Genomic DNA, 15,034 nt, shown 5'->3' with positions numbered 1-15,034 from the left:
GTTAGTTAGGATGACATCTATGAGGGTGCCCGTATTTACGGATTTGGGGTTGTACCTGGTAGGTTCATTGGTAATTTGTGTGAGATTGAGGGCATCAAGCTTAGATTGTAGCATGGCCGGGGTGTTAAGCATGTCCCAGTTTAGGTCACATAGTAGCACGAGCTCAGAAGATAGATGGGGGGCAATCAATTCACATATGGTATCGAGTGCACAGCTGGGGTCAGAGGGAGGTCTATAGCAAGCGGCAACAGTGAGAGACTTGTTTCTGGAAAGGTGAATTTTTAGAAGTAGAAGCTCGAATTGTTTGGGTACAGACTTGGATAGCCTGCAGAGTTCTGTATTACCATCTTTGCAGTAGATTGCAACACCGCCCCCTTTGGCAGTTCTGTGTGCAATAAAATAATTCTCAAATGAAGAATGGAAATGGATTTGTGCTTAATTATGCCAATAATTCTTCAAAATGACTACTTAGATAAATTAAAAATAAGATTTGGTGAGTGCATAACTGCAAGCAGGAAAGCAGATACTTTCAGCTGTCTGTTTGCATGCCACATTATAACTATAGTATACAATATTTGTCTAAAGTGCTGAACTAGTTTCTGAGGTAGGGTATACTATAGGATTACGGTCTGCTAAAAATGTGTAATGAGCGTATTCATACTAGTTGGTAGTTATCACCTCCTGTATACAAGTGACTAAAACAGCTTGAGTGAGTTTTTAGGAATACCACAACTAAAAATGCTACATTTTCAAAATTGTATTAACATAAGCTGATGTACATAGAAATGCTTGTTAAGAATAATCATAGACATTTGTACTGGCCTGTATGGCAATATGCCCCTGGGCTGCATATTATTACTGTCTGTACATTGCTGCCATCTACTGTTAAATTATGCTCTTCAGAACGGACACATTGATGAATTGAAAGGGCTCGTAAAAATCGAACATATTTGACAATAATCTTTATTTGACACAAATAGCTCTGCGTGATAAACAGGTATTATGAATCTAATTTTATTTTTCAACGTTTCAGATAAAAAAATAAGTCAAACAGAAAGTACACTTTAAAACAAGATACACGTAAATACAAAGAGAAATTATTTTATGCTAAATCAATTTAAAAAAAGAGAAAGTTGCTATTTTAAAAGCGTAATATGAGCATAAACATTTCTACCATTATAGTACCACCACCATGGAGAACTTAATGGAGAAATAGTAACAGTGTGTTTGTTATTTCATATACCATTTTGTTTGATACAACAACAAAAAAAACATTTGAAAATAAATAAAATATTTGGTTTGAATGTATGAGAACAATGAATAAAAACAACCAGCAGCAGTAACCCTGCATTTTGTGACACAACCATAATATTGCATAGAATAACAAGAGTGTATTAGGCATGATTATATTTTTAACCCCTTATTGTGGTTTGTGCAATGGTAGAAATAGATGATTGGCATCATAAACTAATTAGTCAAAACTAAATGTTTTTTGACAAACAGAAAAAAATGCATCTAAACAGCTCACTAAATGGGAATTTGATCTTGTTTCATATCAAAAGAGAGTTAACACTAAATTATAATTGTGTGAATTTTTTAATGATCCTTAAAATGGGTCGGTGATAATCTCTATATATTTTTGGTATTTTCATCAAATATTGACAATCCAAAATCAATATTTTTGATACATGGCACTTGTGGCAAACGTATCTTCACTTCGTCACATATTTATGTGACCCCTCAAAAGACCCCATTGTATTTATTTCATACATTTTACCATCTAAATCATGTCTAATCATATTTATTTCTTTGAGCCTTTCAGTCCGATAGTCGATGACAATTCCAATGTCATTGGATTTTTTAATGACAAAAGGCACTCCTTGTAAAGCTGAAATCCAATTGTCATTGTTGTAACAAACAAGAAGACACACAACTGAGGCACAAACTGTGGCAGAACAAGTAAAATATAAAACTCCAACCAGAACCCCAAAACTTCAAAGTCCATTCAAGTGTAAAAACTGCTGATGAATGATGTCAGAACATTGGACTCTCCCCACTAATGGATGTCATAGCAGCACTGCAGTGGTTTCCCTCCTCACAGTTAACCTCTATACATTTAATTGCATATATATTTTTTACCTTTATTTAACTAGGCAAATCAGTTTTAAGAACAAATTCTTATTGACAATGATGGACTACCGGGGAACAGTGGGTTAACTGCCTTGTTCAGGGGCAGAACGACAGATTTTTACTTTGTTGATCAATATTCACCTAGCCCCATCTGACCTCACGGTGAGTAAAAACCGTGGCCACAAGGTGACGATGTTGATTCAATGTGGACCTTAGTCCATGAAATCGGTCTGGTGAAAGGGAAAAGGTTTGTTTTCTCACTGATTTGCCTAGCCATCATTTGTTGCATTGAGCGGCCACCTATTGGTTGTAACTATGGATGCTTCATCGGTCTAAGGCTGAGCTGAGCTGATCAGTGTGTCATTTTGTCGGATGATATGAAATATGCCGCTATCGCGCGTGTGTGCGTGTGTGTGTGTGTGTGTGTGTGTGTGTGTGTGTGTGTGTGTGTGTGTGTGTGTGTGTGTGTGTGTGTATTGGCTACATTGGTTTTTACATTTGGTGAAAATTTTTGTCAATTTAAGTTGGGAGACACAATATGTTAGGTCCAGCGGGGAGAAGAGCTGGTTGAAGAGATTACCAGAAGGACGAGTTGTCCTCCAGAGTTCATAGTCTTGTGGCATGATGAATATGATGTTTTACCATATCATAATCAGGGGTGAAAGTAAGGCAGTAAAACGTGAGCCTATTACACCATTATTTAACATTACTGCATGTCAGCAGCATGAACAATTTGCGAATTGACTTGAAACTGGGTGGTATATGCGCCAAATTTGCATTGTGGTTTGAGGAGAACACTTAGCCTCCACTTTGTAAAGGCGGGGATGAGTGGGGGACACGCACACGGAAAAGGCGGAGATGAGTGGCGGACACTGAGGAGCGCAAGGATAACAGTGAATGCATCAATTCAGGCTACAAGTGTAGGCCTAATGACAATCACAGAATGTCAGTACAACACACGTAGATGTTTTATAACAGATGTCTCTTTCCATTCATCAAATTACGGTTGCACAGTACACTGTTGGATTTGGAATGGATGAATGTGCCTGCGTGGGTAGCCTACAAGAGCGCCGTTGTTAAGTGATTGTTTGACAATCAGATGAAAACGTTGTGTTTATGCCACATTAAAAGGCATAGGCGGCGTGTCCAAAAGGCCATGGGAAGCTAAGCTTTCCCTAAAGTAAATGTAATTAAATTGTCAAAATGATATAGCCTAATTAGCTTGATCCTGTCAATACAAAAATGTATAAAATCATTCAAAATAGGCTACACAAGAAAGCATGATTTGGCCACAGAGAATCAATAGCTTCTAAAAAAAAGCTGTTGATTGTTTTAAATTGCATAGCCTACAGTCGGAAGGGCCAGCAATTTGGGCAGCGAGCGCTGCAAATACCAAATAGGCTAGATTATTGTTGAGTTGCAACTGTCAGTGAAAAGCAGAGACCCAGCCAGGCATATCGCAATATTTAAAAAAATATAATCATCGTTTTTATTAATATGTTTGTAAGTGTCAGAGTAGGCTACCCTGTAATGTCTGTAGTATAAAAAAAAGTGTGTGAGAGCACTTGCGTATCCAGTACCTGTAAGGCAATAAAGTGCTTCAGGGCAAGGACATATCATGGCACTTGAAGTACCACTTTGAGACACAGTGCTTTTGTCCCTGTTCACAGAGGAGTGATAAAGACAACAGACTCCGGTATGTCCACTCTCTGCTTCTCTGGTAGATGGTTGACGGGGTCCAACTCTATTGTAGGAGTCATTGCTGTTTTTATCCTCTGGGGGCACAGAGAATCGATAAAAGAAGAGGTTCAGAGTCACATACATAGTTTAACTTCTACGGTTTCTGCCAATGCCCAGAACATATTTATCATGCATTTTAGTTATTTATATGACTGCCATGTGGGATAAATGTACAGTATCAAATATATGTCTGTCTCTCTTCGTCTCCTCTCCCAGAGGACCGGAGCCTTAGGACCGTGCCTCAGGACTACTTGGCCTGACGACTCATGGATGTCCCTGTCCACCGTCCCCTCGGTCGGGCTATGGAACCCTGACCTGTTTCACCGGACATGCTTCTCTCTCTCTCTCGTGAAAAGCAAACCCTGCACCCTCTATAACCACTGTGGTTATTATTTCACCCTGCTGGTCACCTATATACATTTGAACATCTTGAAGATCTGTCCTTAATGGCCATATAATCTCCACCCGGCAATTGCAGAAGAGGACTGGCCACCCCTCGGAGCCTTGTTCCTCTCTAGGTTTCTTCCTAGGTTTCTGCCTTTATAGGGAGTTTTTCCTAGACACCGTGCATCTGCATTGCTTGCTCTTTGGGGTTTTAGGCTGGGTTTCTGTAAAGCACAACTGCTCATGTAAAAAGGGCTTTATAAAATACATTTGATTTATTGATTTGTGAGTGTGTGCGTGACTGTGTGTATATGCGTGAGTACCAGTATACTTGTTCATTATGTATGCACGATGCTAAAACAGTATCTGTGATCTAAAAGTATGTATCAGTATGCGTGTTTGGTTTACTGAACGGATGCTCACCTGCATCAGTGTGCCCTTATTTGTGCAGATTTCGTGCAGGGCTCCCAGGGGGATCCAAATGATGGAGACCAGGGAGATTCCCCAGCCCACCACCTCTGCCCAGACAGGGTATGTGTATGACTTCCCATAGCGAGCGGGCGTGTACTGGACGATGCTGGAGATCAGAATGCACTGCAGGGGAGGTTACACATGGATGAAACCTCTAATACAACGAATGGATCATTAAGTCTTAGGTACGGCTATCACTACTATTACGACTACAAAAAGTAAAAGCAACAACTACAAACCACAACAAATCCTCATCACCGTCATTACGCTAACTGTCCTCATCACCATCATTAAAAAGACATGAGTTAGCCATAGCACTCACCAGGACCAGCACAGGGGAGAAAAACATCCAGCAGGAGCGGAAATAGATGTTGGGAGCCTTTCCCAACATCCTCTTGATCACGATGGTCATCCGCCGCAGTCCTGCAATAACACATTGCATTAAATACTTATATTTACTCTGAGACATACATACTGTCTATAAAGCAAAGTGTTTTATTTTCTTGTATAAATACACAATAGGCTGTTGAGTTTCATCATAAGGGGAGAGAAGGTGCAGGGTATTACCGAAAACCCAGCAGACAGCGAGAACCTCAAAGAAGGCCAGGAATGTGAGAGACACCACAGCAGTGTAGTGGTCCATCAGCTGGAACACGTACATTCCCCCCTGTATGTATGTATGTATGTATGTATGTATGTATGTATGTATGTATGTATGTATGTATGTATGTATGTATGCATGCATGCATGCATGCATGCATGCATGTATGTATGTATGTATGTATGTATGTATGTATGTATGTATGTATGTATGTATGTATGTATGTATGTATGTATGTATGTATATGTGTGTGTGTGTGTGGGGGGGGGGGGGGGGGGGGGGGGGGGGGTACGAGAGCGGGAGAGAATGAGAAAGGTTTAATTATAAAAAGGTTAATTTCCTGACTGAATCTTGTTCTCAATTTACTTGGGGAAAAGCAACCCACTCCACAAGACAGAATCAGCTGGTCAACCATGCACTAATTACTGGCTGTATGTGTCTTAGTCATCTACTGAAAGAAACCTAAATAAAAACAGGTCCAAACATAAGTATATGGTCTCATTCTGAGAAAGAGGAGGGGGCGGGGCGTTACCCCATGAATAGTAATTATATCTGACAGGATCACCTTACCTTAGTGATGTGAGGAATGCCTAGAAGAAAGCCAATAACACAGACAGCCAGAGCGATGATCTCCTGTCTCTTCAGGACACGCAGCACCTTGGGGCCACAGCCGTCCATTATGGACGTCACTGCCACCTCCACCATAGCAAACTGCAGAGCACAGTACAGTGGGGAAAGTGAACTGAGCAGTTGTGCAAGTTGAGGCGGCTCTAAAGTTGCCCCAGGTGATTTATTTTTCTGAAAACAACATAACTAAGGAATTCCACTAGGCCTATCCTATCCCCATTGTTTAAGCGAAAGACAGAATTACTGGCATTTATGGCAGCCGGTCAAGTTGAGCCTACTCTGTGGTTGTTCCATTAGGCAGGGGATAAAAAAAAAATTGTAAAAATTAAAACAACCAAACAGCAAAAAATTCCTGTAGCCTAAAATATCTACACTGAGGTGTCGTTTTTTTAACCTGCTACACTGGAAAAGTAACTTTTGGTCAGGGCGTGGAGAGCGGGCCACTTTATTTTATTGCTCTCACAGGGGGATTTACTTTACAAGCGGTAGTCACCTACCAAGAAAACTAGGTAGGGCTAGGTATCAACAGAAAAGTAAAGTGGAGAGCGAGCTCTGCTTTCTATAGATGTGCGCCATGCCCAACATGTGATTTCCATTAATCTTATTGGTCAAGACACACACACAGGACATGGGCTACTAATTGTGCTCAAATTTACAAATTATGAGGCAAGTCAGTCCCAAAAAAAACAGTAGGTCTACTTTGTCCCTGTTTTCAACGCTTTTACACCAAAAAGTGTATTAATGGGCCTCCCGAGTGGCATAGCGATCTAAGGCACTGCTCCACAGCGCTTGAGGCGTGACTACAGACCCGGTTTCGATCCCAGGCTGTGTCACAGCCGGCCATGCCCAGGAGAACCATGAGGCGGCGCACAATTGGCCTAGCGTCGTCCGGGTTAGGGGAGGGTTTTGCAGGCCGGGATCTCCTTGTCCCATCGCGCTCTAGCAACTCCTTGTGGCGGGCCAGGCGCCTTCAAGCTGACTTCGGTCGCCAGCTGGACAGTGTTTCTTCGACACATTGGTGTGGCTGGCTTATGGGTTAAGCGAAGAGTTTGTCAAGAAGCAGTGCGGCTTGGCAGGGTCGTGTTTCGGAGGACACATGGCTCTCGACTTTCGCCTCTCCTGAGTCCGTAGGGGAGTTGAAGCGATAGGACAACACTTACTACCAATTGGATGTCATGAAATCAGGGAAAAAAGTAAAAAATAAAATAAAAAGGGTATAAAACTAAATAAAAAGTGGTGGAGCAAATGCCCTGCTCGCCACACGTTTGCCGGCGGCCCTGCTTCCTCTCTTCCCTCATCTGTCAGCCGAGCAGTTAAGAGCATTGGGCCAGTAACAAAAAGGTTGCTGGTTCGAATCCCTGAGCCGACTAGGTGAAAAATCTGTTGTTGTGACTTTGAGCAAGGCACTTGACCCTAAATGCTCCTGTAAGTCGCTCTGGATAAGAGCATCTGCTAAATGACTGAAATGTAAATGTCAAATGTAATCAATCTAAATGAATATTAAAAAGGTAGTAATTGTTGTATGACCTACAATGTCTGTTTTTACCAAAAGTGGTCTCCGAAAATAGATTACATGATGGCCAAAGAAAAAGACGACTATGACAGAAACATGTTATTAGTGGGTATTTTATCGTTACACTGTATGCACTGATATGGGAAAAACATGTGGACTAAAAACTAGGATTAATTATGAAAGAATGGCTTCTTCTTTTCATTATCGGTTACATACCATAACCACAAGTGTGCGTGTGCGAGTGTCTAACCTGACTGTCTAGTCCCAGGCAGAGAAGCATGAAGAAGAACAGAGGAGCCCACAACTGGGGCAGAGGCATAGTGGAGAAGACCTCTGGATACACCACAAACACCAACCCAGGACCTGTGGAACACAAACGCACCATAGGATGTCAAACAAGAAGGGTAGGAAAACACCCACAACATTAGCACGGGTAAAGACACTGGTTTAGAAGTTGACAAAGGCCAACGATGCCAAGTTGGAAACATCATACAGATTAATGAACCGGTTTCCCTGGCACTGATTAACCAGTGGTTATCTCATCCGACACCAGGAAGTCAAACCGTTCAATAACAAAACATGGTAGACAGGACACCTTCTCAACCCTCATGCAGTTGACCTCATTAGTAATATGACCTAACAAAAAATGTTACATTCATGAAAAATTGTGGCATACAGAAAGATGATAGCAATGGTCATGTAATAAATATATCTGGGTCGGTTTCATTCCATTCACCTGAGGAAGTGTCATGCTCGGAATGGGAAACAAAACGATCATAAGTCATCTTCCACAAATGATTAACTCAGAGGCAACTGCACACTGTGAACACTTCTGAAGTCACAAGAGGTCAGTGGGGGTCAAACAGTTAGTCAGCAGTTAGTCAGAGGTATCCAAGACCATATTTGGGACTGATCCAAGCCAGAGCAGGTGCTCATCAGCAGAACCCAGCAGGCACAACGGCTAATCCCTCATTTACTTCAAAAAGGTCCTAATACACTCTGAACAATGGAAACTTTGTTACACCTACAGTTCATCTCAAGCTAACGCAAGTTTAATTCACCATTCATTTCATATATAATACAGTATTTGTTTTAGAACAAAATCCTAGAGGTAGACATCCAAGTGGTAGGTTGACATCCACTATTCAGAGCACCCTCCTTTCCTACTGTCTCCACATAGAAAAACTTAAATAACTACAGTGGGTATTTACTTAGTTACTACCCAGCAAACCAAAATAGGTTCTGTGAAAGTTTCACAGGAATTGAATGGGAATGTTAACTAATGTTCTGGGAATGTTCCCTGTTTGCTGGGTATTTCCTGTCCTGGTTATCCACCGACTATGACGCTCTCATTCATGAAATAACTACTTCATAATCCATAATATTGAGCCAGTAATAAACACTTGTGGTGAGAAAGAGAGAGCACTTTCATCTCTTACTCCATTGTCTATCCCTATAACCAGTACAGTAGTTATGGTATTCCGTCAGAGAGGATTTATGCCTCTTTTCACATAAGTCACACTGTTCACCTGTTAAATGATGATATGAGAGAGTGAGAGAGATAATTTTAAAAAGGTTCATTTCCTGACTGCATCATGTTCTCAATTTACTTGGGGAAAAACAACCCACTCCACAAGTCATTAGTGACTAATGTGGCCTTTTTCTATAGATTTTTTTTTTATAGTTCCAAAATGATCTGTGTGTATTTTAGAGCCTCACCAAATCTGGTTTCCCAAATTGTAATATGGGAAAATTCCTATTCGGTCACAGCTTAGCATAGGACTGAGGCTAGAAATACTGTTCTGTTGATTCAAATGTCTTTACCTGGGTCATGACAGAAACTACTTTGGAAGCCGTGGTGACGCTTGTCTCACTGGCATGCTAACTGGTCATCCAGGTCTACTCAGTGAGTGTGTCCAAATAATCTCTCCTTCTTCCTGAAGTGTGCACTCATTCACTACTCCCCACACATTTAAAAGCATCAGATTCGTGTAGACATGGGCTAAAGGGAGTTTTCTATGTACAAGTCATTTCCATTCAAATCCATGAAGGGAAGTGAACAAGTGCACACTTCGGGAGAAAGGAGAGATTACTGGGACTCAAACCAGTGTGATGCAGCCTGGCCCAGCCCTCTGAGCTCCGCCTGCCTGTTAGGTAGGGAGGAATGTCTGCCTCTACAAAAGCAATTACTCCAAATGCTGTAATTTTCCACACTAGCACCCCAGAAAGAAGTGCATCCTTGTGAATGAATCCCTTTGTATTCTACTCTGTGTCCGTGTACGTTTTCCAGGAACTAATAAAATGAGGAAGGTGTTAGTTCTGAACTCAATTGGACTTTTATGAATATTATTCCCAAGAATTATTCACAGGAGTATATGGGTCACGTTTGTACCTACTTCCCTTCATACACTGCCCTAAACATCTATCTGTCAATGGTGAAGTTGTTTGGTGGTACTATTAGTATGGCACGTTACCAATACCTACTGACTATGACAAATGAACACTATTCAAGGTATTAACAAACTTAGTGGTTAAAAGATGTGATGAACCATGATCCCCTGGGACCATGAGAGGAAGTTTTAGGAGACAATAACCCATCCAAACATTAAATAGACACTCTGGAAATTAAAGTGGCATATAAATAGATGGATGAACAACATCAAAGACGTCTCACTTGAACAGGAAGTACTTACCATCTGTGGCGATGTTGTCTACTGGGAGGTTGTGGACATGAGCCATGTAGCCAATGGCTGAGAATATCACAAAACCAGCCAGGATACTGGTGGCCGAGTTAGCTAAGGAGACAATCAATGTGTCCCTAGAGGAGGACAAGAACACAAACACAGTCAGACTGATGATATGATTTCTCATGGTAAATGGATCACTAAGGAGAACAAAACCAGCCTTTTTGACTGGACAGTCAAATCAAATCAAATGTTATTTGTCACATGCGTCGAATACAATGGCTGGAGACTTAACCGTGAAATGCTTTCTTACGAGACCTTCCCAACGATGCAGAATAAAAAAATTATAATAAAGAGAGAATATTAACACAAGAGGAATAAAATACACAAAAATGTAGCTATATACAGGGAGTACCAGTACCAGTTGTACGAGGTATTTGAGGTAGATATGTACATGAAGACAGGGTAAAGTGACTAGGCATCAGGATAGATAATAATAAGGTATTTGAGGTAGATATGTACATGAAGACAGGGTAAAGTGACTAGGCATCAGGATAGATAATCAGAGTCAAATAAAGAATAGAGTAGCAGCAGCATATGGTGAGTGTAAAAGTGTGTGTGTATGTAGTGTATGTGAATGGTTGTGTGAGCGCGTCTAGTTTTTTTTTCTTCCATTTAACCTTTATTTAACTAGGCAAGAAGAACAAATTCTTATTTACAATGACGGCCTACCGGGGAACAGTGGGTTAACTGCTTTGTTCAGGGGCAGAACGACAGAGTTTTACCTTGTCAGCTCTGGGATTCGATCCAGCAGCCTTTCGGTTAGTGGCCCAACGATCTAACCACTAAGCTAACCATTAGGCTACCTGTGCACCAGGATTTTAAAAAGGCACACACACCTGTCTATATAAGGTCCCACAGTTAACAGCGCATGTCAGAGCAAAAACCCAAGCCATGAGGTCGAAGGAATTGTCCGTAGTGCTCTGAGACAAGATTGTGTCGAGGCACAGATCTGAGGAAGGGTATCGAAATATTTCTGCAGCATTGAAGGTCTCCAAGAATACAGTGGCCTCCATCATTCTTAAATGGAATTAGTTAGGAACCACCAAGACTATTCCTAGAGCTGGCCGCCCGGTCAAACTCAGCAATCGGGGGAGAAGGGCCTTGGTCATTGAGGTGAACTACAGAGAGATCCTTGATGAAAACCTGCTCCAGAGCACTCGGGACCTCAGACTGGGGCGAAAGGTCACCTTTCAACAGGACAACTACTAAGCACACAGCCAAGACAACACAGGAGTGGCTTCGGGAGATAAGTGGCCCAGCCAGAGCCCAAACATCTCTTGAAAAACCTGAAACTAGTTGTGCAGTGACGCTCCTCATTTAACGTAACCTAGCTTGAGAGGATCTGCCGAGAATAATGGAAGAAATTCCCCAAATACAGGTGTGCCAAGCTTGTAGTGTAATACTCAAGACTCGAGGCTGTAATCGCTGCTAAACGTTCTTTAAACCTCTACGGGCCACGGGGGCAGTATTGAGAATTTTGAAAAAAATATGTGCCCATTTTTAACTGCCTCCTACACCAACTCAGAAGCTAGGATATGCATATTATTAACACATTCGGATAGAAAACACTCTAAATTTTCTAAAACAGTTTGAATGGTGTCTGTAAGTATAACAAAACTCATATTGCAGGCAAAAACCTGAGAAAAATAGATTTTAAAAAAATGAGAATTTTGTGGCTGTACTATTTAGTGTCATTGTTTTATAGATACCATAGTGAGAAAGGATTCAGTTCGCAACTCCTAAGGCTTCCACTAGATGTCAACGATCTTTATAAAGTTGTTTGACGCATCTGTGATGAATACAGACCGAATTAGAATGCTTACAAGTTGACACGTCATCACTTCATTTTTTGCGCCTGCGCATAAATCTGAGGAGAGTGTCTTTGTCATAATCGTTTATTCTAGACACTTGATAGGTTGTGTGAAACTATTACTGATGTTTACTGATGTTTCACGTTAAAAATGGACCAAAAGATTAATGCTAAACAACGTTTGACATGTTTAAACAAACGTAAATAGATTATTTACTAGGTTTTCTTTAGCTTTTCGGCGTGACTTTACACTGCCCACCTCATTTTGTGGGAGCCTACTGAACGCTAACTATTTGGACATAAATTATGAACTTTGTCAAAAGAAACCACATTTGTTCTGGACCTGGGATCGCTGGCAGCGCCTTCTGATGGAGATAATCAAAGGTAAGGGGATATTTAGAATGTTATTATCGATATTAGATGATGCTAATGCTAACTGTATAGCTTAGCTTAGCATAGCTTATAGCTTAGCTTATGTTGTTAGCATAGTACCCAGTTTATAGCAAAATGTGATTTCCCAGTAAAGTTATTTTGAGATCTGGCCATTCGGTAGCAATTACGAGATGATAATATATTATTCTTTGAATGACAATATTATAATTTACCAATGTTTTCGAATAGTAATTCCGTGATTTGTAATGCTGGATTCACTGGGAGCATTCGAGCCGAAAAAAATTCTGAATTTCACCGCGACTGTAAATGCGGTTTTTGGATATAAATATGAACTTGATGGAACTAAAAATGCATGTATTGTCTAACATAATGTCCTATGAGTGTCATCTGATGCAGATTGTCAAAGGTAAGTGCATAATTCTAGCTAGTTTTCTGTCTGTTGATGCCCTTCTTTGAATTGGCTAAACATTACACGCAGCTATTGTCAATGTACTCTCCTCACATAACCTAACTTTATGCATTCTCCGTAAAGCCTCTGAAAATCGGACAGCGTGGCTAGATTTAGGAGATATATCTTTCAAATGGAGGAAAATAGTTGATTATTTGATTATTTGAAATGATTACTCTTGCAGTTTTGAATTCCCCGCCATGGTCACATGACAATGAATCCCAATACCGGGATAAGATCCTGCCCCCTGGCCTCAACAGGTTAACAAAGTACTGAGTAAAAGGTCTGACTACTTATGTAAATGTTTTTGTATTTTTTAATACATTTGCAAAAATTTCTAAAAACCTGTTTTTACTTTGTCATTATAGGGTATTGTGTGTACAGTCATGGCCAAATGTTTTGAGAATGACACAAATATAAATTTTCACAAAGTCTGCTGCCTCAGTTTGTATGATGGCAATTTGCATATACTCCAGAATGTTATGAAGAGTGATCAGATGAATTGCAATTAATTGCACAGTCCCTCTTCGCCATGCAAATTAACTGAATCCTCCAAAAACATTTCCACTGCATTTCAGCCCTGCCACAAAAGGACCAGCTGACATCATGTCACTGATTCTCTTGTTAACACAGGTGTGAGTGTTGACGAGGACAAGGCTGGAAATCACTGTCATGCTAATTGAGTTTGAATAACAGACTGGAAGCTTCAAAAGGTGGGTGGTGCTTGGAATCATTGTTCTTCCTCTGTCAACCATGGTTACCTGCAAGGAAACATGCCGTCATCATTGCTTTGCACAAAAAGGGCTTCACAGGCAAGGATATTGCTGCCAGTAAGATTGCACCTAAATCAACTATTTATCGGATCATCAAGAACTTCAAGGAGAGCGGTTCAATTGTTGTGAAGGCTTCAGGGCGCCCAAGAAAGTCCAGCAAGCGCCAGGACCATCTCCTAAAGTTGATTCAGCTGCGGGATCAGGGAACCACCAGTACAGAGCTTGCTCAGGAATGGCAGCAGGCAGGTGTGAGTGCATCTGCAGGTGTGAGGCGAAGACTTTTGGAGGATGGCCTGGTGTCAAGAAGGGCAGCAAAGAAGCCACTTCTCTCCAGGAAAACATCAGGGACAGACTGATATTCTGCAAAAAGTACAGGGATTGGACTGCTGAGGACTGGGGTAAAGTAATTTTCCGGACATCCGGAAAAAAGCTTGTCCGGAGAAGATAAGGTGAGCGCTACCATCAGTCCTGTGTCATGTCAACAGTAAAGCATCCTGAGACCATTCATGTGTGGTGTTGCTTCTCAGCCAAGGGATTGGGCTCACTCACAATTTTGCCTAAGAACACAGCCATGAATAAAGAATGGTACCAACACATCCTCCGAGAGCAACTTCTCACAACCATCCAGGAACAGTTTGGTGACAAACAATGCCTATTCCTGCATGACGGAGCAACTTGCCATAAGGCAAAAGTGATAACTAAGTGGCTCGGGGAACAAAACATCGATATTTTGGGTCCATGGCCAGGAAACTCCCCAGACCTTAATCCCATAGAGAATTTGTGGTCAATCCTCAAGAGACAGGTGGGTGGACAAACAAAAACCCACAAATTCTGACAAACTCCAAGCATTGATTATGCAAGAATGGGCTGCCATCAGTCAGGTTGTGGCCCAGAACTTTATTGACAGCATGCCAGGGCGGATTGCAGAGGTCTTGAAAAAGAAGGGTCAACACTGCAAATATTAACTCTTTGCATCAACTTCATGTAATTGTCAATAAAAGCCTTTGACACTTATAAAATGCTTGTAATTATACTTCAGTATTCCATAGTAACATCTGACAAAAATATCTAAAGACACTGAAGCAGCAAACTTTGTGGAAATTAATATTTGTGTCATTCTCAGAACTTTTGGCCACGACTGTAGATTGATGAGGGGAAAAAAACTATTTAATCCATTTTAAAATAAGGATTACGTATTTATTCATGTCAAGGGGTCTGTATACTTTCAGAATGCACTGTTTGTACTGTAAACTCAGTGCAAGATAGGGTCAGTGCAGATAGTCTGGGTAACCATTTAATTACCGTAATTCCGGACTATAAGCCGCAACTTTTTTCCCCAGCTTTGAACCTCGCGGCTTAAACAATGACACGGCTAATATATGGATTTGTCCCGCTTT

The 15,034-nt window shown here is 41.1% G+C and overlaps 1 protein-coding gene across 1 annotated transcript in view; it reads right to left on the bottom strand.

The window, feature by feature from the left end:
• Window positions 1-945: 945 nt before the first annotated feature.
• Window positions 946-15,034, bottom strand: part of LOC115200204 (sodium- and chloride-dependent GABA transporter ine) — a 45,124-nt gene continuing 31,035 nt past the window's right edge. The window contains exons 7-13 of the mRNA XM_029763063.1: window positions 10,160-10,284; window positions 7,717-7,829; window positions 5,897-6,037; window positions 5,293-5,392; window positions 5,048-5,148; window positions 4,678-4,848; window positions 946-3,905 (exon numbers count right to left, since the gene is read on the bottom strand). Of these exons, the coding sequence (XP_029618923.1) occupies window positions 3,795-3,905; window positions 4,678-4,848; window positions 5,048-5,148; window positions 5,293-5,392; window positions 5,897-6,037; window positions 7,717-7,829; window positions 10,160-10,284 (862 nt within the window). The 3' untranslated portion in view covers window positions 946-3,794. The remainder of the gene's footprint in view (window positions 3,906-4,677; window positions 4,849-5,047; window positions 5,149-5,292; window positions 5,393-5,896; window positions 6,038-7,716; window positions 7,830-10,159; window positions 10,285-15,034) is intronic.

Source organism: Salmo trutta, chromosome 9 (assembly GCF_901001165.1).
Source record: "Salmo trutta chromosome 9, fSalTru1.1, whole genome shotgun sequence".
Classification (NCBI taxonomy): domain Eukaryota; kingdom Metazoa; phylum Chordata; class Actinopteri; order Salmoniformes; family Salmonidae; genus Salmo; species Salmo trutta.
The sequence above is the reverse complement of the archived record's forward strand: the minus strand, read 5'-3'. Positions and strand labels throughout refer to the sequence as shown.